This window comes from Meriones unguiculatus, chromosome 6 (genome assembly GCF_030254825.1).
Source record: "Meriones unguiculatus strain TT.TT164.6M chromosome 6, Bangor_MerUng_6.1, whole genome shotgun sequence".
Taxonomy (NCBI): Eukaryota; Metazoa; Chordata; class Mammalia; order Rodentia; family Muridae; genus Meriones; species Meriones unguiculatus.
In genome coordinates, this window is record NC_083354.1 from 118,941,712 (window position 1) to 118,968,523 (window position 26,812).

Genomic DNA, 26,812 nt, shown 5'->3' on the forward strand with positions numbered 1-26,812 from the left:
GCTCCCTTAACTGCACAGTGAGCCTGTGTGTCTATTGCTCCAGACACTGGTGGTTCTGTCATGAATGGTAACAGATAGTGTGAGAGACAAACTATTTATGCTCACAGCTTCCAGGAATGAAGAAATGCACACAACCAGTTTTGAGACTTTGACTCTGCTGTGACAATCTCAGACCAGTCAAACAATATTCTACTGTGATACTGATATTACTGAGGCCGAACACTTGCTTTCTTAGTGTAAGATGAATATATGAGTAGCATTGTAATACACAATTTCAGTAATCATGTCCTTCCTCCAAAGGTAGCTTTGGGGAGGGTGTAATAATTCTTGGAGATGTCGTCCTGGGCAGATGACATACCATCACATAGCTCCTAACTGTTGCTTAATGTTTGTTCAGACTCTTCTTATCACAACTAGTGATCCTATAGTTTGCACCAGACATTTTGCCCAGTTCTCAGAGAGAAAAAAAAGAAAAAGAAAAAAAAGGTGGTAGTATATGGCCATTGCCCTCCAATGTCAGCTCAGTAGGAAAATTATATACACACAGGATGGGACTAAGCTCCTAGCAGGTAACAAAGTGGCTGTATATGAGGCAGTAACACTACCTCAAAGATCAGGCCAGGGATACAGAAGAAGGGATTCTCTTGTCTCAAGGAGCTGTGCTTTTAAGGGTGTTATGAGAGCAAGGTGCCCCTACCCACTAATGAGGACAGAAGTTACAGTCAGCTTGCAAAGGGCAACTTTCACATGGCTCAGGAGTTGCACTCACTTTTGGGAGGGCAGTCCCCAAAGGCAGTAAGATATTTGGGAAGGTGCCTCTCAGGATGGTCCCCTAACTTGTTCCCTTTGTCTCCAGTGTGTAAAGTTCACCCCAACTAGAACAGGACTGCTGTCTAGTTATCTGACCAGGTTTTTCCAGGCTGTTCCTCGTTGTTCAGGCTACAAAGAGTCTTTTGTCTTTGCTGCTGTCTACAAGGGTCCTTGTTCATCCAGCCCCTCAGAACTTTTCATCCTTGGATGGCTTCTTACTGCCTTCCTACCACCTGTCAGGCTGAGGAAGCCTAGCTTACAATCTGATAGGATACAGCTTAGTACCTAACGTAAGGCAGGTGCGGTGCAATCTGTGGTATGCATAAAACACAGGAGGGAAACACTGAGATGTAGGGAGTTGGCTTACATAGAAAGAAGCATGGAGGAGCATGAAAGAGATAGAGACAGCAGCTTCATTAGCATGAAGGTGAACATAAAAGGCACCATGGGAGTGGAGGGAACCGGTGCTCCGGGATAGCATGCACAGAGGGGTAGGTGGTTGAGGAGCCCAGCAAGTTCCAGGAGATGCCAGCATGCTGGTGAGCTAGGACAGGTGGAAGAACAGTGACACCAAAAGAAAGGGCAAAGGAAGGGAGAGAACAGCAAGAAACAGGAAAGCAAGAGGCTAGAATTTGCAGAGTGATGACACCACAGATCAGACCCATGGTGATAACAATAACGATGCCCTTGGATTTGAGTCCTAGGGAAGCGGTGCTATTTTTTTTTTTTTTCATGGTAGGCTGGATGGCAAGAGATGGAGAGGTAAAGGAAAGAGACCACACACAAAATCCAAACTGTTTTCTCATGAGGCTAGCACTGTTGAGGAAAAAAGATACCTAAGGAGGGGTTGGGATTCAGGGAGAGAAGAATGGGAAATTCCAGCATGGGAGAGATAGCCGAAATTGGGATGGACTGATGACAGGTTGTCTTCAGCAGTCTACTACATCATGCATGGCCATACGGTACAGCCACCTCAGCTAGACAGCTAGACAGCTAGATATACTTCTGAAGAAGTGTCTGGCAACACTACAAAAACCCAGAAGCAAGGAAATGCCAAGCAGGGACTATGATGAAGGTACAGCCTGCCTCGGAAAGGAAGCAGGATACCTGGTAAATCTTAGGTGAGCAGAAGGTAAGGGTGGAGACTGTAGAGCAAGGGCTGAGCACAGCGACCAAGTATCACTGCATTATCAGAGGCCTGCTTGAAACTAACTGAGTCTTTCTCCCAAGCAGGACAGAAACCCACAATGTGGTGCTGAAGACCTGATACAGCACAGCCCTTGTCTTGTGGGCCAGCCTCCCCCACTATGTGCCTGTCCACCATCATCCCGATACTCAGCCATGGATTAGAACTCCATGGAGCTGGGCACCGTTGGCTGGACTACTCCTCTGAGAGCCCGACTTTCTTGTTCTTTCCTCTACATGTCCACTGTGATTATGGCCCTACAACAAAAGTGCAAAACGGTAACTCCGGGTCCAAGTAAGTGAGCCTGAGTACTTTATGATTAGAAGCCTGAGTCCTGGGACCATTACGGATGTCTAAACTGCAAGTTGTAGGGGTGCCGAGAGCCAGGCATTACTGACAATAAATGCTTATATCTTTCTGGTGAACATGGACCCGATGGGGAACACCTGAGCCTTCCACATAGCAGAGGATCCCATGGCAAAGGGGGAGTATGTCCCATATTTTCCTGCTCAAGTTATTCTGGATTAAGAGGATTAAATTATTCCGGATTAAGTTTCCTAACCCAAAATCCTCTGCTTGAACAGCTCAAAGCATCTCTAGCACATGGAGCAACCTGTAAGGCTGGCTATGAGGGCTTGTCCTAGTCAGAGCTCAGCACAGCCATCTCCTCTTGCCTTGCACAGATCCCTCAGAAACGCCCTCTCCAGTATGACTGTCTGGGTGCATCAGACAAGAAGCACATTTCTGCCTCTTACTCTTGTTTAAACCACTTTTTTTCCCCTATGTCATTCCCTCTTTTCTTTTTCTTGTCTATTTCTAACTCATGCCTTTTTCAAGGCCCATTTCTAGTTTTCCTTCTCCCTCCCATGAATATGATAGTGTTTGACATTTATATTATTCACTGGACATTTAAAAATATACTACCTTTGTGTTCTTTCACCCACTATCTAAATGGCATTTTTAAAAGCAAGCAAAAAAGAAGGCAATATCTATCTATCTATCTATCTATCTATCTATCTATCTATCTATCTATCTATCTAAAAAGAATAGCATGGGTACCATTCTGACTTTGGCTCCAACTTAGCACAAGGATAAAAGTTTCAGTCATCAGGATGCACAGTGAAAACAAAGCTAATTTCTGTCTCACTACAGAAAGGATTACTGTCAGATAACAGCTATCACTCTAAGCAGTGGCATGGTTCTCTGGAGTTGAGTGAAGGCAAGAAAGTTACAGTCTATATTTTAAAACACTGTAAAACCTTGTGATTTTAGATAAGTCTACGTAACTGCTTACATTGCTTTGTTAAAATAAGGTCAGCCAACCCAGTGTTATCTTGAGGTTGCTATGAAGAGGAACAAGATGAAACAAATAATTTTTTTAAAAAGTTTCTTTTAAAGTGATAATACTCTAATACTGATTGAAAATTATATTTTCATGTCAGTTATTTTTGTTTTAATTAAAGTGGTATTTACAAAAATGCAAGCAATTCCCAGCCCTCCAAGATGGGGATCACTACAAAGTGAAGTTCTTGAATTTGGCCTTTAATCAGGGAATGGCACACATACTGCAGTTATTTCTTTTAAGGACATCAGTACATTTTGGTGTTAGAAACTTAATATCTAAAATTAACTAACCTAAGCAATACTTTCCACTGCTATCATATAGAATTACATTGTTTACTGAAGCAAAACCACTCAAAACTTCTAAAAGAAACAGTGACCATTCAGAAATCAGGTGGCTTGGCCATAAATCTGTCTTAAAGCCCCTGTATCTAAGCTCCTTCCTGTAAAACAAGGTTTAGATTTATAATGTTTTAAAATCTCCTTTAACTTACAAAGTGGATATATTTTCCACAAATTCCATATATATGTACAGAATTGGATATATATTAAGATATAAATATCTTAAGTATTCATACAACACTTTCTAACTTGAGTTACTCAGTGCAAACTTTAAGCCTAAAATTTTACTTTTTGCAACAAATTTACTACCTCATAACTACATTAATCTTGGTATTGAGATAACTTAGGTCTACACTAAGAAATTAATTTGAAATTGGTTTGAATGCTCTGTCCATGCTGAGGCTTACTTAGTGCTTGTTGTACAGCCTCTGTGACTGTACCTCCTTACCCACAGACCACTCTGAAAAGGAAATAGGTAGAAGCCAAGTGAATAATGCTGTGATGCAGCCCAAGTGTTTTGTGGCTCAAGCACAGCATTAATACTTACACGTGATGGTGATATAATTTAAAAGACATGTTGGTCAGTGATTCAGAGAATAATTTAACCAATCAAGTTAAGTTTCCTTTTCTTTTAAGCAGAAACAGTCTCGTGTGTGTGTGTGTGTGTGTGTGTGTGTGTGTGTGTGTAATCATTTTTGGTTTTGCTTTTACTAGGAAGAACTTGTAATTATAAATTGGCTAACATTAAAAATCTTATGACATTTCTCATTTTTATACACTCTGAGCCCCTGCTTTCGTACTTGACCAGTTTCAAGCTACAGATGAAGAACTAGTCCAACTCTGCTTTACTTTAGTGAACCGGCAGATCAGACAGACAACAGCATTTACCTTTAAAGCTTTTCCAAATTTTCATTTTTGGCAGCCGAATACGTCCTTCTGAGCTGTATAACTTTTGGAAACCTAGCTGGAGCTCAGCACCACGCACAGGCAGAGTGTCCGCGCTCAGCTCAGCCTGCATGCTCTTCCTCGTCCACGGGTGCTCCAGAACCTCCCCACTTGATAACCCTGCAACTGTGTGCCTGCGCAGCGGCCCTGCCGTACACAGGGTGGCAGCATTGAGCGCACAGCAGGGCCAAGCAGCAAGCACACTTGGATGCCAATGGAGGCACATCAGTGTCTGAATCCTGATTAGGAGAAAAGTTCGGACACACACGGACGTTTTGGTTTTAATTAACAAGTTCCTTTTAATTCTGGCAGAGGACTCAGGGGCTGCAGAAGGGCTCTCATGAGTCAGCCTCGGAACGGGATCCGGTATTCTCTGCTAAGCTGCCTTTTCCTCCTATTCCTGCAGTGACCAATAATGGGCGAACTGAGTAGAATTTCATTCAAGTATGACACAGGGCCAGTGTGGAGCAGAGCAGCTGTACCTGTCGTGCCTATGTGGAGATAACCTGAGCTATGGTTAAAAGTGCTTCAGGACAGCCCTTCCTTCTAAGAATAGCATGCTGTGAGAACAGGGACATGCTTCGGGAGCAAAAGTAGTACAGAAAGCTTTAATAAAACCGAATTAAGTTCTAATGTCTACACAGAGGACTTCTGAAGGAACACTGATAATAGCACTCTATAGAAACCATGAGGTAGCACTGTCCTGGTAACACGTAATAATCAGGGCTCCAAACACAGCCGATGTGCACTCAGGTATCTGTCTACGATAACACTTTTCTTTGAAAAACAACATTATTGAAGATACTAAGTTCTCTGATGTAATTTTGGCCACTTGAAATATGTTTATTATCTATCAAAGGACAAATGATTAAGATCTCTTGCAGACTGCAAGACTTCTTAATTTTATTTTATCATTATTTTTTAACAATTACTTTGTTTACAAACCTATGGGACTTAAAGCAGATTCAGAAACAAAAACAATTATTTAAATTAAAATTCTGTCATTTCAGCAGCAAATCAATTTATTTTGATAAATATTTAAATCTCCTTTTTGTCCAGTCAAATTTATGATTTGATGGTTTGTTTTCATCTCAATTTGGGTAAACAATTATGGTGACACATTTTCACATACAGTACTCTGAAATATGATGCAGGACAAATTATTTCTGAGGAATGCCTTATACCTTTCTTCTAGAAATCTGAAAGAAATCACTGGGAAGGCTGACACACGCATGCTCCACAGAGCAGAATGAAATCAGCTCCCTGGGTGACATCGGTTCTGAGGGTGTGCAGGCTTTAAGAGAAAGCAGAGCATACGCGGTTACCGAGTCCGGCAGAGGCACACTGTACTCATCAGGACTGTTGTGCTTTGAAAACCTCTAAACTCTTCCAAGGGCTGCTTCCAACACTCTCGGAGTTACCTACTGTATCATACGTCCCATTCTACCTCACTGCTGAAATCACATGCATTTACCCACAATTTTCAAATAAAATACTCATATTAGAAGAGAGACACAACAGATACAGAAATTCACTCGATTAAACTACCTCAGACAATAACAAATTATCAAAACACGGGAAGAACATTTTCTGACATTTACTTAAGCAATTTTAAAGGTACTAGGAGAGCAAACTTATGTCTGAGGCTGAGCTTGCAACAGGGTGTACTGGACATAACCAGTGCTTATTTAAAGGATATGATAGTTTTTACCCAAATGTGTAAAGTAGCAATTTTTCCATAAACTTGTGTCAAAGTTATGGAGCTAATTTCTGTTCTCCAGAGTAGAACACTCCCAGAAGTTGTATTTAGAAAATGCAAAAGGCAACCTAAGAAAGGGAATACACTCCTATACAAATGCTCTACCTCATTGCCTTAAGATGATATAACAGAACCTTTTAATCATAACTCCTTTGAGCATGTTGAGAACTAATTTGGGCTCTGTAATTATAGCACTAAGACAATGCAAGAAAATACAATTGATTTATTGAGAAAACTGAGCAGACTAAAATTCAGTTGGTGCTGTTTTGAACCTGAAAAGTTAAACAACCTTGAGGTGCAGGCTTTGGTTTCTTAAAATTCTCTTCATCAAGAAGAGTCAACTGATGGATCTTCGGAGAAACAGAACTGACAGTAATGCTTCTGATTCTGCCTCTCAGACAAAAGATGTATACTTTTCATTTAAAAAGTGATTTTTAGTTTCCAAAAAAATGTATCTTAAAGATTCAAACGCCCACTGTTCAGACAATAGATTTTTTCCAAAAGTCAGCTCATTAACTGCAGCATTTACTCTGAGAATTAATGTTTTTATACTCAGAAACTATATAACATAGGAAATACATGTAATGCAATGCACCAACACTGATGTAGGACAATAATTTAAATATTAACAACTGAAAAGCTCAAAATAAGAATTTCATCCTCAAGGACACATTTCAAGAGTCTGCAGTAGTCTGTTACCCACCACCAGAAAGGACTTCTTCAGTCTCTGAGCACCTTCCAGAGCTAAAGGTAAACTTTACTCCAGAGTTCACAATAGCAGGTTTCAATTCTCCTTCAGAAAATTAACTGCTAATTAGCAAATGAGAAAGAGAAATGCCTTTAATCAGCAGCACACATCTGAAATATTCTGGAAATTAACAGTCTTATTGGTGAAATACTCTTATCTTTATCTTGTGAAAGCTTTTAAAGTGTTATTAAGTCTGTAAGAAATTATTCAAATTGCCCTTAAAACATTCACAGAACAAAACTATTCTTAGAATGAGGCTTTAAAATTTATTTTACTAACCTAAAGAAGAAGTTTTAAGTTTTCTGATAAACAACAAGACAAGTAATTTTCAGTGATTCCTAAGGCTCTCAGACCATTTCACATAACTACATATTTAAATACTCTTTAAAATCCTTTTTTTAAAACAACAGAAAATGACTTTCTCCTTTTCCATTTGTTAAAAATAAATTTTTAACATCACTAAAAATCATTATTAGGATTTAGTTTAATCCACATTTAAAGGAGAAGGAGCAAAGGCTTTGGGAATCTTGGTTTAAAAGGTGATTATAAATCCAAAAATTTGCACTAAAAACATTCTCTGATAAAATCCCCAAAGCACCACTCTGACTTTTTCTTTTTTTCTTGGTAAACTTGTGATTTTTTTGCTTTGTAGTTAGTTATTCTTTATTCACGTTAGTTGGATTCCATATTTATCATAACTACAGTTGTATTCTGAAATCCTCATTTCTCCAGCTTCTCATCATTATTTTTGAACATTTTAGTTTACACTGATGTTATACTACATTTCCTCTGTTCAAGTCTTACATTTAAAAGGCACTAAAACCACACTTTTGTTCTCAAACATCTTCATGTTTCTACGATTTCTATGATTTTAAATTAGGAAAAGTTTTCACTTAAGAAAGAAAAAGGCAAAGGAATATTTTTAGCAAACTGCTTTTTCTATTAACCTAGGACATAAGTGCAGAAGTTCCCTCAGGACACATGCACACACATTTCCTAGGTAGCCATCTCAAATTCCCAACACATACTGTGGTTAGTTTTAACACCAGGATCCTGCAGTAACTCTGTTTACAAGACATTCAGGGACTTTTAAACACTAAAAATTTTAATGCAGTATTACACTACTACACTTTTTAAAAATTAGATATTATTTGTTTTGTAACATTTTTTTGTACATGATATACACTTTAAAAGAAGTGAAGTCTTTAAGAACAACAAACACTAATACATACACAAAATCAGAACATAAAAACATTCAAATGTCTTTGATAGGTCAACATCACCATATCCTGGTCAACTCTCTCCTGTAAGGAGGAGACACAGACAGGTAAAATGCAAACCTCAGGGAGATAGGCCAATAAATTGAAAGGTAAAAATCAAACCATGCCTCTGTAATAATTTCTACTAGGCTTTTACACATATATATTTCTCATAATGTCAAATGTTAATAACTACATACCAACCTTTCATAAAAATTTATAACCTAGAAATATTCATTTACTTTCTCAAATTTAACCTGAAATTAAATTTGCCAATGAGATATAAAAGTTGCCTTGATGTGAATGAAAAGCAGTAACACAGTAGATTTCAGATTTGAGAGTTTAAAAAAGTAGCAATGAAATGATCACAAAAAACCAACACTAAATCACTTGTAAAGTGCTCTTGTGTCAGGATGGGAAAGAGCTCTTCTTCATGAGTTCTGAGGCCACAGTGGACCTTCCAGTTCATCAATCCCATGGACCCTGCCCTTGCACTGAACTTATTTGTAAATACTTTCCTAAGGGCACCTAAACACTTACTAATTGCTTAAATATGCTGCCTACATTAATTCCTGTTAAAAGTAAAGAAATAAAAGTCCACCTTTGTTTTCAAGCAATGACCGACATGCTTTCAACCTAGCCAGTGTTTCAGAAAAAAGAAATGTTTATCAGGTTCTTAAAACACTTTAAATGATGGCTCCAGGGACAGTTTCTCCCCTTCCACCCTGAGCAGAGCCACTTGCTTGGCTTTGCTTAACAGATAGACTTTTCTCCTTCTGAAACTCTCCCCACACGTGTAATAGTTACTTTTTCACATGTTAAATTTCCAAAGAACAAAATTACAAATAAATAATATTACAGCATTCCTAGAAGGATGAACATTTTGATTTCTACAACTTGAGAAAAATGATTATTGAAGCACACTTCAAAGACAGCCACGGACATAGGTTTTAGTTGTCTGTCTTTTAAAATCCCAGGATCATGACATTTAATTTTGAAAACAATAATTTAATCTTTAGGTAAATTTCCAAAATACCACATGAAAATGTATGTAATAACAACCAGAATTATGATAATAGTGAAAGAAATTTCCCATATTTGATTGAAACTAAAACAAAAATAGCATTCTTAAAATTTCAAACTATATTGATAAATGCATACTCACTACTTTAGCTATAAAATGTCTGTTTATTGAAATATTTTACTTACAATAAATGCACAGATATGGAGTTTTATCAGTATTAGCCCACACTCAAGAAATCATCCACTACAGCAGAAATATTCTTTTCAGAATTTTGAATAGGGACACTGGGCATCTAAGTCTCAGATAAGAATCTTAATCCGTGAGGTTTCTTTAACTTTAAGTGAAGTAAAAATGTGGAGTTTGAGATATCCTTAGATTATTGCTGTAAATTGGTATAATTTAATAGGACTTCCAGCAAAGGGAGTTCAACAGGCAGAATTTCTAAGGCATTAAGAAACCTTGATAGAACTAAATTCAAATCAGCTACCGAGGCACTCCGCATCTAAACAAGACTCTAAGAGTTACAGGTTTTAATCTGGGCATTCTGAGTGGGTTTTCTAATTTTGAAAAGTAGCTGGATTCACAAAACCCAAACATAAAATTTATATCACTCTACCTGAGGAAGATTAACCTTAATAGAAGAAATTTCTGATGCGGTTGACAATAAAGAATGGAATCCTATTTTTAAGTGCCCAAACAACTTAAATAGCTTAATGAGCTAAAAGAACTAAAAGTAAAACTTGCCTTGACTTTTACTGACATTGAATTTATTGATATTAGTATTTGGTTTGTCAAAGTGACAACTGCTAAGTATCCAAGCATCTCACGTATTTTAAGCACAAAGCATAATCCTCCTTATAATCAAAGAAACTATCTTGAGCCAGAAACACAATGAAAATGCAAAATAAACTTCAGAGGTTTTATAGGTAATGGTGGAATTCTGAAACCTTTGGACAGAAGATTATGGTGGGGAGAGGTTATCTTCTTCATTGATACTTTTAATCTCTTTCCAGCACACTATGATTTAATAGTGATTTGTGACACTGTGTTTTCTTTAGTGACTTCTTAGAAAGCTGTAGTTGTTTCCAAAGTGGGAAACCACAGGATGATGTGCTCACAGGACACTGATAGTGTTTTCATGGAGGTATTTACAGAAAGGTGCTGAGAAAAGTTCAGTTAGAAACAGGAACTAACACACAATGGACTTTAAAAGTAATTTTTATGCACTGTGGCACAAGAGAACACTGCCTAAACAGTCTAAAACCTCAGTTCCAACTTCCATCCATTTCTGTGAATTTTAAAAACAAAGCAAAACACAGATTTCCCAAACCCCATATGCCTATGGAAACTGAATGTAAGTAGTTTCCACTCCAGATCAGGATTAATCTTATGTACAGTACAGTCAACAAGGTACACACTTTACCTTGAAAAAATACTGTGGACATCTAAGACGCAAGAGCGATAGCAGCTAATGATTAGGAAACACTTCCTGTTAAACACAAATCGCTTCGGCTGCAAAGACGCAAATCGATGGGTTTCAGGATTTTCAAGCATTTCCATTTTCAGAGTGCATAGTTACAACGCATGCATGGGGTGGACTTCAAAAATGAATGTATATGTAAACTTTTCCATGGTCTTCATGAGAGCCACTCCCGCCTCCCCAGAAATGTCTCCTGCTTACAATGTTAAGGAATCTTCACCACTTTGCCTGTAATTTTCAACCAGAAGTCCTCAGTGTACCTGAAGCCAAACTGAATATTAGGTATTTTACAAAATGGCTGTAAACCCCCATTATGGGCATACATGGCTCTTTGATCTCACTGCACAGAATTCATAACTGTTCAATAATGCTATACCATTACACCACACACCTTCAACTATTTCCATTTTTCCACAATTCCTTCCAAAATCAGCTTCCAGAGCAAAGCAATGTAACATGAAAAGTTTCTGGGAGGGCTTGTTACATAAAAGAACAGCGTGGATGAAAACTAAGCCACACACATATCCATCTTCTGCTGGGCTTGTTTATCCCTCCTTTCCCTCCATCACTCCTAAACGTGGGTGCACTTGAGTAATGGAAAGAGAAGGCTCTTCCATCACCACACACTTCCAGCACCTCTGCCTTTGGTCCTCAGACAGTAAGTCTGCGTAGGTGATGAAAACCCTAAGAAAAGAGAAGCTGTCCCTTTAAAATGCCCTGCTCTGTCCCAGATCCCACGTGGAACCAACATCAGCAGCACTTTCCCACTAACATCAATGTGATGCAAGAGGCACCATCCTTTTATATACATAAAACCAGAAAACCTCAGTCCAACATTCCTTAGTGAGGGCGAACAGGTGAAGCAAACGTGTCAGGAAGGGAGAAACCAAACAACTCCCCACCCCTCCCCAGAAGGTACGCCAGTCTTGCCCTCCAGTCTCTCTGGGCAACAGCACCTTTCTACCCCTCCTCTGGAGAGCCCAGTTTAAAGAAAGGAGGGAGCCACTAACAAAACCTGAGGCATAAATGCGACGAAATTGCAATCTAAAGCCGGAAAGGTTTATTCTTCCAATCACACATATTAACTCTATTAAGAAAATGGCATCACTTTTTTTTTCCTACCCCAAAAAGCAAACCCCGCAAAGATCATTAAAAGGGAGTTATAAAATAGCAAATATCGTGTTTATCTTATCTCAGATCAGTCCACATTACCAATAAGTTTAGCAGTTTCTGCACTACCACCTCCCCCTCCCTCCCCCCTGCTTCTCTTGCATTGGATTTTCACGTTTTCTCATTGTCGGTGGAGTTATAAAAGGCTTTTGCCCTTCGAAAGTTTTAAAAAATAAATAAATATTAACTCCTTGGTCCCTGCAAAGTCAAAATGGGCTTCAGGGGAAAGGCGGTTCACACTTTTACCTTTAGCGAGAAAGGGGGGAGCATCCCGGATTTTTAGGGATTTTTTGCGATTTTTTAACAATTTTTATTTGGTTATATGCCTGAGTTCTCCCTCCATTTTGGTTGTTTATGATACTGACAACAAGCTGTCCCTGCTCCGTCCCGATCTCCTGCTTTCATTTAGCACCCCCTCCCCCTACGCCCCCGCCGCCACCCGGCTGGGTCCGGCGCCCCGCGGACCCCGCACCCCGACTCGGCTCTCCCACCTGGGCAGGAGGGCAAAAACAAATGCATTTCTCCAGAAAAGAAAAACCTCTTCGGGAGAGGGGGCAAAGTTGCCCCAAGTCGCTCCCAGTGCCCCCCAAATATTGCCGACCGCGGGTCTCCGCCAGGCCCTTTGGGAAGCGACCTTCCCCCGGGATGTTTTGGTGGAAAATGCGGAGAGTTTCCTCTCAAAACCGAATTTATATTAATTTTTCCCTTATTTTTCGGGTCTCTAATGTCTTCCGCTCTCGCTGCTGCCGCTGCCGCTGTCACAATATTCACAGCACCAGAGAGGAGGAGGAGGAGGAGGAGGAGGAAAACTTTTCAAACTTTCCAGACCCTGAATAAAAGGGTTTTTTTTTTCCCACCGACCTCACCTTCGGGTCCCCAGGCGCGTCGCCCCCTGCCCTGTCAGCAGCGACCTCGGGAGTCCTCGTAGCCCCGCCGCACGATTTTATTTGATTTTTTATTATTATTTTTCTCTCTGGGGTCCTGAGCAGGGGCTGGGAGCAGCACAAACTTTTCCTCCTCCTGCCGCCGCCGCGGCTCCTCTGCCCCCTCGGCGAGTCCCATAATTTAAATAACCCTGATATTCCTCCCGCTAAACGCCTCCCCGCCGCCCCGGACCCCGGGAGAACTCACCGCGGGGCTTTAACATCCTCCCTCCGGCCCGTCCGCCGCCTTTACACCGCCCGCGGAATTTCTAATAATTTTTTTCTCATATTTCGGGCTGGACGCGGCGGGCCTGGAAATTGTTTCCTTACGCCTCTTTCCAGCAGCCATTGTAGTGTATGCGCTGCCCCTGCAGCTCAACTTGCAGCTGCCGCCGCCGCCGCCGCCGCCGCCGCCGCAGCCGCCGACGTCGCGCCCACCGCCGCCTCCCCCCGCCCGCTCGGCCGCCGCCCCCGCCCCGCGCCCGCCCGCCGACCCGCCCTGGCCCCCGCCCGCCGCGGTTCCCGCCCCCCTAACGCTCCGCCCCGGCCCCGGCCATTCCGCGCGCCCGCCGCGGGGCTCCGGCGCGCCCATTGGTCGGCAGGGCCGCCCGTCAGGCCAAAGTGTTAAGATCGAGACGGCGGGGTGGGGGCGCGGTGGGGCGGGGAGAGGGCGGGGTCTCGTTGGGCCCCACCCACTCCTCCGGCCTGAACCCTCCCCCCGCTCCCCGGGGGCGGAGCGAGTAGCGCCCGCCCCCACCTCGCAGAGTCCCGAGCGCCTGTCAATCCGGCGGCGGCGAGCGCGGATTGGATGGTCTGAAACGGGGGGCGCGGGGGCAGCACGTTGGGGTGCGCGCTACTTAAGGTCCTGCTGCGTGAGCCACTGACGTGTTTGGAGCTGGAGCCGGCTCCGCGCTGCTGGTGTGGCGGCCCGCGGTGAGTGGTCTCCGGCCCTTCCCCGCCTCCACGGCAAGCCCCCGGCGGCCCCCGGCCGAGGGCCGACCAAACCGTCCGCCGCACGCTCCCGTCGCAGCTCGAGCCGCACGGTTCGTCCGTCCCGGGCAGCGGAAGGTGACCCCGTGCACGTCTGGGCACCCCGGATTCTGTCCCTCCCCACCCTGCCCTCCCCGGGGCCCCGGGCTCTGCTGTCCACCCCTCCCCCGCCCCCTGGTCGTGTTCTCCCGGGCCCGCTGTCCGCCGTGGGATACTGCGGAGCGGCTCCCCGGAAGGCTGGGCGGTCCGGGACGACCATCCTTTGGGATTCTTCTCCGACCTCCGCGTTCCCGGTGGTGTGTGCTTTGACTTTTTGCCCCTGTTCCCCTCTGCACCCAGGTTTACGGCGTGGTGTGTTTCTTCTTCCGGATTTAACACGTACAGACCGAGACTCGGAGCAGCCCGGGGACCTGGACTTGTTGGGTAACGTGCCCTTCCCCCACGACGGATCAAAGCTACCGGGAGAGTGGGAACCAGGAACTCCTTTGGTAGGCAGTTGGCCCTTTTAGAGTAGATGTGCTCTAGGTTTGCAGCTTTCCCTCAGACTTTTGGTTTTCTTTCTAAATGTCGTCTTGGAAGTGGTAGAGCGTTGTGACAGCCGTTCACTCCTGCACCTTCAAAAAGCAAGCAGATAAGGCCTCTTTAGCAGGGCACTCCATCTTGCCCTTCAGCCCCACTCCTCTGTGTAAATTGACATTTTCTCTTCCTGTGCTGTTAACACAGGAATTCATAGGAAAGAGGTGACACTCGGAAGTCCATGTTTAGAGTGACTTGTATTTAGGATCCAGAATGAAAAGCGATGAAAGGAGAATAGCCTGAATCAGTAAATTTAGATGCCTGTTGTTGTGTAGATATTTTTAAAGAATTTCTGGCTGATGATAAATGGAACAGAACTCCACGATTTGGATGCAGCGTGAATTCTGTCTGTATCTGATTGTTGTTGAGATCATTATATGCGTGGCGTATGAACAACCAAGTGGAACTTTGTGAAGACATGACAGGATATATATGAAAGAGAAGGATGTAAATTTTCTTAGTCCAGTTATTCTCTTAGGGAGAGACAGTCCTGTAAAATCCCATCTTCCGAAGAGGAAAGCTTTCTAAAGTTGGACTCTGCACTGAGTTTCCATCCTGTCAAGATGCACCTGCTGGCTGGATATTTTCAGTAAAGGTCATGTAAAAAATAATTTGTTCTATCCCATGGAAAAGTTGGGTTCCTTTAGCTTAGACATCAGAATAGAAGAAATTGGACTGGGTGACCCTTGGTTCAGAATACATAGACTATCAGGAGATTATGGGCTTGAATTACTTTTCTTGAATATACATTATTTCATTTAACATGTTTTTTTTTTTTTTGTGGCATTTCATAGAAAAATTCGGACTTCTAAAAAGGCCCATGCATGGGGTTTTGTTTGTTTGTTTGTTTGTTTTTTGATTTAGTACAGTTGTGTACATCATACTGGCTTATTTCTCTGAAAAACCTCTTTTATTTTTAGGTAGAAAAAAAAATTAAAGTAGTGAAGGGTTTGGGCATGTAGGCCAGATCAGGCCCTTAAGCTCAGTACAGGGAGTTCTCAAAGATGGTGGGTGGCTCATTAGTGCCATGTCAGTATATTGAGACAAATGAAGACCATGCTGAAATAATGCCACCGTTGTTTTTGACACTCGCTCCCACCCCCTTGAAGAGAATTGGCTTGCTAGTTTCACTTGAACTGGAGTTTGAAGAGCAGTTGTCCTTGATGTGACTGGTAGACTCCCTTCATGAAGTATATGGCTTGACCTGGAATAACTAACTGGTTCTTAGGGCAATGTAGTCTCCCTAATCGATAAAAAAACTTTCTGCAAAGCTGTATTTTTAAGACTCGAATTGGAAAATTACTGAACCACAGCAGCATTCCCTGACTACCTTCAACCCAGGGAAGCACTATTTAAACAGAAGGATTTGCTGAAATTAAAAGAAAAAAAAAAAAAGGTTGTTTCCTAAACTATGGTGTTTCGGAATGTTAACTAAGTGGCTCTTTGACATGCTTGCTGTCTTTCTACCTTCTACTTTGAGAATTAAATTTTTAAGTACTTGTGAGGTTGATGACATTTTCTGGCCATTCCCTTCTGACCTGTTTTTCTCCCACCTACCTTCAGTGAGAAGACAAGATGCCTCTGGCCACACGGCGGCTGAGAGATCCTGACATAAATCCTTGCTTGTCGGTAGGGTGGTTTGCTTTTCATTGTCGTGATTGTTAACTTGGGAAAACCAATCTTAATTTTGTGGGCATCTGTCTTATACAGTTATTGAATAAAGTATTATTCTGTGAAAAGATATTCCTGGACAGTGTATTTTATTTCACTATAGCATTTTAAAATGACCGAAATGTAGCCAACAAAGGCTCCATTCTTCATTTTGCTTAATTGCGAAATAAACTGTTTGGTTGTCACTGTAAAACTTGACAAGCTTATGAACACTAAGAAAATCTTTAGTCTAAACATGGAACAATAAAGCAAATTTAAAAACAATGGCTTTAATCACAGCAATTATTTAATCTGTCTGAGACAACATGGCTGAGTCATAGGTTGATAGTAGGATGAGCTTATTTTCACAAAGGTAACTTATAAACCACATTGTGTTGGGATAATAAGCTTTTATTGGCAATAATTGCTCACAACATTTTGTTATGGCCTTGTCTCTTAAGAAATGCAATGTAAAGGTCATATTGTTGCTATGAAAAGCACTAATCCACCATCCTGTTTGGAGTTTTCAAAAATACACATACTATAGCGCACATCTATTGGTCTGTATATATTCTGTTTTCAACAGCTTTATGAAGTAAGTATTGTTTAGATAAAGTGTGTTTCTTAGATTTGTGAAGCAGGTTCTCTGCCCGTTTGAACCTTTATTTTAGATAGCTTCTCATAGTCATACTTACCAGTTTGAAGCTTGCTTCCAGTCTGCTTCTAGTTCAGGCAGCTTAAGTTAAATCACCAGTGGTACCTACTTCATTTTAAACTCATAGCCCTGTGTTGCTAACTTTCTTTTTGAAGCCGCATTAATGATAACTATTAAAGTTGCATATGCAATAGTATGTTTGCATAACAGTGAACGGTAGCCAAAATGCATCTAGATGAATGCCGTTAATTTAGGTTGCCTTGATGTAGATCGTTTACTCATGTAATTTACTTGGCATCTCAAAATGAGCATGAAGATCAAACAAGTGAGAATGAGAACTGAAGAAAACCAGGAGAGCTGCACTGAGAATTGGGAGGCTGGTTTCTGCCACTTGCTGTGTAGCAGTGCTAACAGCATCTTAGACCTTTCTTCAGCCTCTGGAACAAATGACCACGATCAGTGCTTTGGCTCAAACGCATGTGACCAGATACTCGGAAAACTGGTCCAGACTGGAAAAATAAGATATCTTTTTAAGTTGAGTGATATCTGGATAGTTGGCTATATTATTGGGGTTTATGAGTCTACCCACTAAAATGAACACAAAGAAACTGTTTTCCATCTGCTCAGAGGAGAAGCAGCTTCAGAAGTCTTTGTGTTTGGGTCTTTCTTAGATCACATTCCATATTTTAAATGGTGACTCTCTTACATATTTAAGGAATCTGATGCTTCTACCAGATGTATGGATGAAAATAACTATGACAGGGAAAGGTGTTCCAGTTACTTCTTGAAGTACAAAAACTGCCGGCAATTTTGGGTAAGCCCAGCTTGTCAAGCTTCTTGTAAAACTCTGCTCTTAGGCTTGTGACTAAAGCTGATATCAATCAGTAACCCACACTTCCCAGTGATGGTTGACCTTACCGTCTGTGAGGTATACCAACTCCATGGCATCCTTGAGAGCTTGTTTCATTCTATTCCAAGGTTTTAGACTCCAGTTTTAATATAAGTAAGTCTTTCTATGTAAGGACCTTTAGTCATAAAATAGCCTCATTATAAATCTGGATTTCCTGAAGAGGAGGAGAAAGTACAGTTCACCATGACATCATACATCTCATTAGACGTGTGTTTCAGTCTCCTTTCACATAGCCAATCGTAGTTGTTAAAATGGTCCCTTTTTTCTTGATATATTGATATTCATTTCTGTGTCCCTGAGTACTGACTCCAGGTCCTTCTTTTTCCTTTTCTGATAGACTATTAGTTTCACTTAATAATTATGCATAGCTTTTGAAGGTGGACTGTAAACACTCTTGTGTATGTACTTAACGGCATATACATACCTATCCCATCTCCTGCTAGCAATGTGTTCTGTGGGGATAATCACTTCAGTGTAAATGTTAATAGATGGAAACATCTGGAGACCTGGCTGCCAGGTTTGGAGTTTTAAAATTTAGGTTTTAGTATTTTCCTTTTGAAGAAACAGTAGAAAATTACTGCCAAATTATTGCCATTTAATACATGACTGATTTTGATGTTTTCTTTTATGCCTGTGCACAGAATTCTGTTATGCTCCAAAGAAGACGAAACGGAATTCAGCCATATATGCCTACAGCAGCAGAAAGAGATGAAATTTTGGGAGAAATGCGAAAGATGCCTTATTGAACTATTTGCATTAAAATTGTTTCTATAACTTGAAGCAGATGATTAAAAACAAAAACAAAAACAAAAACAAAAAAACAATGAACTCTTAAGACTACTGGTTTCATCCCAGGCAAATTCTGAGTTGTCTTTGGTATTTGCTGTCTGTGCTGTGACAGAAACATGGTTATTACCATGCTGTCTCTCATGGAAGGACAGGAGTGTTAGGAAGGGCTATTGGAACTGAGCTCTCTTGGTCCTGGAAAGAGATTTAGCATGAGCACAGGCTGCAGGGGCTGTTACAGAGGTGGTGGTCCTCAGGAAAGGAAATGATGAAAGCGGTGCAGTGATGGAAGGAAAGAATGTCCAAGTTTAAAATGAATGATGAAGTGGAGAGGTGATTGGCAAGGTGAGTTGTAGTAGGTATGTGGTGGGCCAGAGACCTGGGAGTCATTCCTGAAATCTTTGTCCTGCTGCACCCACCATCTGTATGCTGCACCCACCATCTTTATGGTTAGTACATTCACTAGGAGGTAAGTGGGCCCTGGAAGACCGCTGAGTAAGTGGCACACACAGAACTGTTACTACTTTAAGGAAAGGCTTAACTCCAGGGTTCTGGCTAAAACTGATGAAGTTTTGGCTCACCTAAAACCATAGCACCAGTTCTTGGACCACAGTTGTTAGGCAAAAAAGAAATGGACTCTCCCAGAAGCAGGATTTCTAGTTTTAGGATGAGAGTACAGGAAGTGAAATGGGGCTGATGAGATGAATCAATGTGGACGAGAATCTACTGACCTTCATTTAATGATAGCAAACAATGGGAGCATTCTCTGTGGTGACTGGATGGTACAGGAGCTCCGCTTTTACCACTGCTATGTCATAACTTGCTGTGTACTTAGTAATAACAGTGAATTGTCCAGTCCAAAGGCTCTGAAGTTTTTAAACCAAATGACAATTATTATTTTATTTTATTCTTTGAGACAAAGTCTTGCTGGGTCATCTTGCCTGGCCTAGAACTTTGTGGTCCTCATACTTCAGCTTCCTGAACACCAGGATAACATGAGAGCCACCACATATGGTTTGAACTTGATTGTTGGATGTGATTCTATTAGAATAAAAAAATGGATTGAAAACATTTTGTGGTGCAGGACTCGTGGGAGTGACCAGCCAATGTTTGGCTTAACTTGAGGCTTTCCTGGTGTCCTATACAGCCTGAATGGCCAAGAACCAGAGACTGGATAGCCCAGAGACCTAAGATTGGTGCCTTTTCTAGTTGTCATCAGGCTTCCCGGGATACAGCAGATGGGAGCAGGTGCAAAGACCCACAGCCAGACATTATGTAGAGAGAGTCTAAATTGAAGGTCTCCATTAGGTCCTTTCCCTCAGAGAGGAGATGTAGATCTGGGAACCCTGTGATTATGTACTTGTTGGGTCTCAAAACAGAGACAAAGTAGGCTGAGGTGCCTACTTACATATCAAAGCGGACCTGGCTGCCAGGTTCTCCCAGGGTCCCTCAGTCTCTACCTGTTACAAGTTCCTGGCTGGCATACCCTGCCCCCACCTTAAGCTTTTCCAGCCCAGGTATTGGTGTAGGCTTTTCTCCCTCAAGCTGTCCTTCCCTACATAAGCCAATCATTTTGGTTACCTGCCCCTTTTGTCTACCCTCTACCCTCCTCCTCCCACCTCCTAATCTGGCTTCTCTCTTCTTTCCTCTCCCCTCCCCCATCTCCGACATGGCCTGGCTCAGTCTAGTCATGCTCGCTCTGTACTTTTCTAGATGTCCCGGCCTCTGGCTATGCTCTGCCCTTTATCTACAATAAACTTTCTCCTCCACCATACCTAGGAACAGTCATGTCTTTCCACATTTATTTCTCTCTTTCATTCAATTCAAAACAAATGAATGTAATCATTTTGTAGCTATTTGCCTTGATACAACCCTTTGAAGCTTTTCATTTTTACCATTTCTGCTTTGTGACTACCTTTATCACCTCTTAGCCACCAGTGCCTTCATATGAGCATTTCTTCCTGGAGTATCAAGCTGAATTGCTAAGTTATATTGTGGCTGTTAACTTAAAGTCTCTGACAGGCTTTTCAATCTGAGCATCTGTCAGAGTTCCAGTTTCCGCATCTTAAACATCTTTGACCCTCATGGCAGCTATCCTCATGGCTATAAATGGTTTGCTGTCCTTGGAGTTGGAGTGTACATTTCTTGGATGGTAAACATTTCTTACATGCCTTCTTATATAGATACTATGCACCCAAGGCTTGGGTGGAGCTCCGGTGTGGTTACTAGACTGCCTGGTATCTAATGCAAGAGTCTCAGTGGAGGTTCCTGATGTAGAAAAACCTCTCTGGGGCCTCTAGTGTGCTTGAGGGTGATGAGCTGGAAGAGGTATTTGCCCCATCCAGCCTAGTGGTCCTCCAGCCTGTGAGGTTGTCAAGTGATGATACATCTTGATGTGCTTCACCTCATCGGGAAAGTAGTTCTTTAGGACCTCATGGAGATGGAAGGCTGTGCAGACAGCACCAGCCCAAGATCAAAAGGTTCTAGTTCAGGTTTTCAGTTTTCCAGAGCCTCAACAATTCCTAAGGCCTCTAGAAATTTATTCCACTTACCTTGATATCTTGAAAAGACTTTTTGATTTGGAAGAGGGAGTAGCTCCTACTCTCTCTCTCTCTCTCTGAGACAAGGCCTCATGCAGCCATTTTGGCCTTGAACTCATGATGTAGCTTAGTATGATCGCAAGCTTCTGATTTTCCTGTCTCTACTACCCAAATGGTAGTAGAGTTATGAACTCTACTGAGTTTCAGGCCTAAGTTACGAACAGGACAGCTTCTATTGTAATTTCCAGAGCATGGCGCTCTGGTACTACTCAGTCAACTCATAGAAGTTGTACAGAGCCTCATTGTCCAGTCCTTCCTGAAATAGTCCAGGGAAAGTTGGTAGGAGGCCTTCAGGTGCAAACTGACGAGGCAGCTCTACCTTGGTGAAATAATTTTGACAAATTGTGCTGATTAGTAGTACAGACCTAGCTGCAAAACAAGCCACAAGACAAACAAAACAACAGGAAAAAAAATAGCAACAACAACAACAACAACAAAACAGTATAACAGTATTGGTTGGTCATGGAAACCAAAGCTACTAAGAAAATGGGTTCCAGGGGTTGCCACGGGGAGGGAGATTAGAAGTTAGAATAAGGAGTTCTAAGGTTTGTCCAAAGAAAGTTAAAGCAAGATACAGTTCCATAAGACCACAGGGCATTCTTGTCAGATTTCTTTACATATATACTAGATAAAAGAGTTTGCATCTTTCCCCACATCTGCGGGTTGATTTTCACTTACACTATCTTTTTTAATCATATTTTTCATTTTGGTGAATGTAAGCAAAACAACATTAACCATTTATATTAGAGTATTAATCTATGGAGTGTTTCTCCCCCCCCCCTTTTGGTACCATATCTAAGAGAGCATCCAAATGTAAAGGTCATAAAGACTTAGGTATATACCTGTTTCTTCTAAGAGCTTAATCATAATTCCATAATTGAGTTTCTGTTATGTATGGTCTTAGGTAAGTGTTTTCTTTCATCTTGTGATTATCCAGTTTTCTCAACACTATTGAAAAAAACTATTCTTTGTACTATTGAATTAGCATATTGGATATAAATCATTGATCATATATATGAGTAAATGGTTTATATTCTCTGCTCTATTCTAGGGATGCATATGTGCGTATCCTTGGACCAAAACATTGTCTTGATTATTTTAGTTTTCTATCAGTGGCATTTTCTTTGATGACTGGTGTCTGTTAAGTATATTTTCTATGATGTGCTTTGATGACATACTTACATGGGAGTTGTGCATGTGTGTGTGTGTGTGTGTGTGTGTGCGCGTGTGTGCGCACTTGTGTGTGTATGTGGAGGCCAGAGGCCTATGCTGGTGTCTTCTTCAATTCCTCTTCACCTTATTTTTTGAGACAGGATATTTCACTGGGGTCTGGGTTCCTCATTTAGGCTAAGCTGGCTGGCCAGCAGGCTCCAGCAGGCTGATTTCTGTCTACAGTGCTGGTCACACTAGTGGTGCCACCACAGCCTGGTGTGATGGTTTGAGTGTGAAGTGTCTCCCATAGGCTCATGTGTTTGAATACGTGGTCCCTGGTTGGTGGCACTGATGGGGAGGTTAAGGAATCTATAAAGGCCAGAGACTTGATGGAGGAAGTATGTCACTGGGGAAGGGTTTTGAGAACTTACAGCTTTTCCCCACTTCCAGTTTTCTCTTTCTGATTCATTTTCAAGATGTGATCTCTCAATTTCTTGTTCCAGCTGCCTGCTGACATATCTTCCCCCAGCATTATGGACTCTCCTGAAACCATAAGCCCAAATCAACTTTTTATAAGTCACTTTTGATCACCGTGTTTTATGAGAGCAACAGCTGATACACCTAGATCTTTTTTTTTTTATTACAGGGTTGGGCGGGGGGGGGGGGGGTTGGGCTTGTATGATAAACATTTTACCAATTCAGCCATCTCCCTAGATCCCTCCTACTTTTAACTTTAGAGCACCAAACCCTGAATATATATTTGAGCCTAGTGATTCTACCCAGTCAAAACTGTTCAATTCTAAATTTGTCTCCAGCAATTCCCTACTTCTTTGCGGTTTTATAAATACACTGACAATTTTAGCATAGTTGTTGAAGTTCATATTGCACTATTTATTTATTTTGCATTCAGACAGGTTGTGACAGCCCAGGCTGGCTTTGAACTGATTGCCCTACCTTGAGTAGGCAAGGTATCTTGAGTATCTTGAGTGCTGGCATTACAGACATGTACCACCATATCAGGCTTCATGGAACCATCATTTTAGTACTGTAAAATCTCTAGACAAAAATTTTTGTCACCACTGTTAGTAACAGTTTTATTGTAACTGGGAAACATTTTTTTTTTTAATTGGGCTACCACACCCCTTGCCTCATATCTGTCCTTTTCCCTATATTTTTGGTAGTATGTTAACTTTATAGTATTTTTCTTTTAAACCTCATGCTTTCATTTTAAAAATACTTTTTCTTAATCCTTGGGGGGGTTTCATGCCGAGTATTTTGAACTTATCCACTCCCCTCTTAACGGCTTCTCTCACCACCCTTTTAGCCTTCTCATCTCATCCTAGCCAACTTGGAGATTTATTTTATTTTTTGCCCAGTAGTCTTGTTTTTGTTGCACAGTCCTGGCCTGCCCTGGTGTGTGGTCAGCCCACTGTAGGTAACATCATTTAGAAGAGGTGACTACCTATTTTCTAGTAAGATGATATCTAATAGCTTCTCAGGTAGTGACGGGATTAAACCTCCACCTTTCCCTTTAATGCTGGGTTTTTGTCTGGCAGAGCGCCTGCCGATCTCGTGTAGGCTGTCATGGGTGCTCTGAGTTCATATGTGCAGCTGCACTTTTGTGCCTGGAAAACATTTTTTCCTTGAAGTTATCTACTACCTCTAGTCCTTACAATCATTCTGCCCCCTCTTCCAGAAATATCCCTGGACCTAGGGATGAGATAGATATGAATGTCTGGTGAGCACCCCACCACCCTCATTGGCCAGTACTCATTGCCATCTGTGGCAAAGGAAGCTGTTCTTGATAATGGCCAAGAGATAATCTGATCTATTGGGTTAGCAATAACAAAAAATTAGGAATATTTTAATATGTCCATTTTATCCCCCCTTTATTTAGTTGTGCTTTTGAACTTTTATATTACTAGAGATTTTGTTGTTTTTCTTTCTTTTTTTCTAATTTCTTGATCTTTCAACTTCATGACCTCATTCTCTCCTCCTCCTATTTTTCCTTTCACTTATTTAGCTTTGCTTCCTCCAATTTGTTCCCCTTTCTCTTATTCCTTCATTTTATTAATTTACTATTTCTACATTAATGCTAAATATTAAAAAAAATTATTCTGCATTAGCATTACCATTTCTAGTTTCATGGTCATTGCTTATATAGTAGAGGGCTTTAATTGATTAAATGTTTTTAAATCTTCCAAAAGTTCATGTTGCAGTTTTTTTCTCCTTTGTAAGTGGCACTAGGGATTGCCCACTGAAGAGGTTGACCTGCTCAATTAGAAGATCTTCAAGCAAAATTTGAAGAAATAGAAAAACCAATAGACCAGTGGGTCATTGAAAGAAATCAGAGAAGAAATTTAAAAATTCCTAGACAAACGAAGATAAAAGCAAAACGTAGCAGAACCTTTGCCTCATAATTAAGCTAGTTATAAGAGGGAAGTTTACAGCTCTGAGTGCTTACATTTTAAAAAATAAGAAACTCATTTCATGAATAACCTGATGCTTCCTCTCAAAGTCTTAGGAAAACAAGAACGATCCAAACTCTAAAGTAGTTGGCAGCAAGAAATAACACAGGTCAGGACAGAGATTAATGACAGAGACTAAAGAACAATATATAGACTCAAGCAATTGCTTCTTTGGAAAGACAACCAAGACTAACAAACTGTTGCAATTTCAGAGAATACCTCAGTTAATAAAACGAGAGATGATACAGCAGAGTCCAATAAGTTCTTGAAGATCACTAGGGAATACTTTAATAACTTTTTCCAAGTAGCTGGAAAATTAATATATTTTATTAATTAATATATTAATATGTTCCTAGACACACATGACACCAAAATTAAGAAGCTATAAACAGCTTAAATAGAGCCACCGCAGGCATGGAGAGTAAAGCAGTGTTTTTGAAAAGCCTTGCCACAGAAAATCCCAGGACTGACAGATGTATGGAGCTGTACCACACCTCTCAGGAAGTTAACGCCAGCACTCCTCATGCCGAACAGAAAATTATTTAAAATCCTGAAAGCCCCTCAGGTTTCACAAACACAGGGCAGTTTCACCAGTGTTGAACTTGCCACCGTTACACTTCTCCAAGATCCTGCTTTGTGGGAAGAGGGGCTGGGTAAGTGGATAATTAAGTGTGTCAGAACGTTAGTGAATACTTGAAATGCTTATATAAACCAAATTATCAACTATTCAAAAGCAGCATATATGCATGTATGTGTGTAGATGAACATAGGCCATTTTATCACATTCCTGTTCATCTGATATAGAAGCATTATATTACAGGTTCTCAGTGGGTTGAGAAGGATGATGTTCTGTGTCTGTAATATATAAAAATCATTTTGAGAAACCACCATCTTTGTAAAATCCTGGAAGCCGTAAATGAGATAATTCTTGATTATATCCATAATATTTGATATCTTTCTAGTGTATAATAAATAACCAATAAGGGTTCATGTTTAGAGTAGGTTATAGCTTTTAGAATTGAAAAATGTACATATTCAAACAATGTCAAAGGGCTGACAACTCTGAAAAGTCTTGACATTGCTTCTGGAAAGATTTATTGCTTCTGGAAAGATTTGTTGTGATATTTCTCATGTGCATGCAAGTATTAACAGTATATTTTATTTGCACCAAAGGAACGTCAGAGCATATACTCCATTTTTTTGTTTGCTTTTTTGTGTTTAGCAGGCATAGTTTGGAATAATTTGAAACAGGTTTTACCTGTAAGACAATTTCTGAGAGCTGAATTTTTCAATTGAAGGTTTCTGTGTTTTAAATTTGTAGATACTGATAAATCAATTGCCTTTCAAGAGAAGCACAACAATTTACTTCTTAAAAATAAAGACTGTGAATATTTTTTTCCTAGCAATTTCTGTCACACCCTTAAAACTTTTTTATCTTTACCAATCTGATGAGTGAAACCAGAACAAATATGTTCATTTCTTTTTTTTCCCTGTTTCTTTTAAGATTGTTGCTGTAGATTAGATGTCTCTGGGTATCTGTAGGAAATTTTCTCTTTGTCATATTTGTTATGTATATGTTTTTGCTTTTTGGATTTTCAGTAATTTTCTGTACAGCATTTTATGTTGCCATGTAATTAAATGGATCATTTTACTTATTTTTTTTTGTTTTGGTTTTTTTTTTTTTTTTTTTTGATCATTTTACTTATGATTTTTGAAGTTTGAAAATGCTGCTGGGCGGTGGTGGCGCACACCTTTGATCTTAACACTTGGGAGGCAGAGGCAGGTGGATCTCTGTGAGTTCAATGCCAGCCTGGTTGACAGAGTGAGTTCTAGGACAGCCAGGGCTACACAGAGAAACCCTGTCTCAAAACAAAACAAAACAAAACAAAACAACAAAATGGCAAGTACAGATACTGCTATTCGTTCAGATATCCTCAACAAATACCTGTCAAGTGCCTGTGGTGAGTGACATGCTAGGCTAACAGTGCCAGGGCATATGAATGGGCACACTCCTCAAAGTACTTCACTGTGCGGCTGG

General features: G+C 41.0%; 2 protein-coding genes across 10 annotated transcripts in view; one reads left to right on the forward strand and one right to left on the reverse strand.

Moving 5' to 3' along the window:
• The window catches only part of Plag1 (PLAG1 zinc finger), a 47,322-nt gene extending 33,946 nt beyond the window's left edge, over positions 1-13,376 (reverse strand). For both annotated transcript variants that reach the window (XM_060385937.1, XM_021659227.2), the window contains exon 1: positions 13,196-13,376. The gene's annotated coding sequence lies outside the window, so the exon portion shown is untranslated. The remainder of the gene's footprint in view (positions 1-13,195) is intronic.
• A 404-nt stretch (positions 13,377-13,780) lies between these two features.
• Positions 13,781-18,628, forward strand: Chchd7 (coiled-coil-helix-coiled-coil-helix domain containing 7). 8 transcript variants are annotated; one of them, XM_021659241.2, is made up of 6 exons: positions 13,781-13,920; positions 14,317-14,465; positions 15,032-15,148; positions 16,117-16,182; positions 17,574-17,672; positions 18,410-18,628. In XM_021659241.2, exons 4-6 carry the CDS (start codon positions 16,129-16,131, stop codon positions 18,512-18,514), a joined length of 258 nt encoding a protein of 85 aa, XP_021514916.1. In that variant the 5' UTR covers positions 13,781-13,920; positions 14,317-14,465; positions 15,032-15,148; positions 16,117-16,128; the 3' UTR covers positions 18,515-18,628. The 8 variants fall into 8 exon arrangements, with proteins under 8 accessions (XP_021514916.1, XP_021514915.1, XP_021514911.1 ...); XM_021659240.2 differs by having other exon boundaries at positions 14,317-14,400; XM_060385940.1 differs by having other exon boundaries at positions 13,877-14,030; positions 14,317-14,400.
• The last annotated feature ends 8,184 nt before the right edge of the window (positions 18,629-26,812 follow it).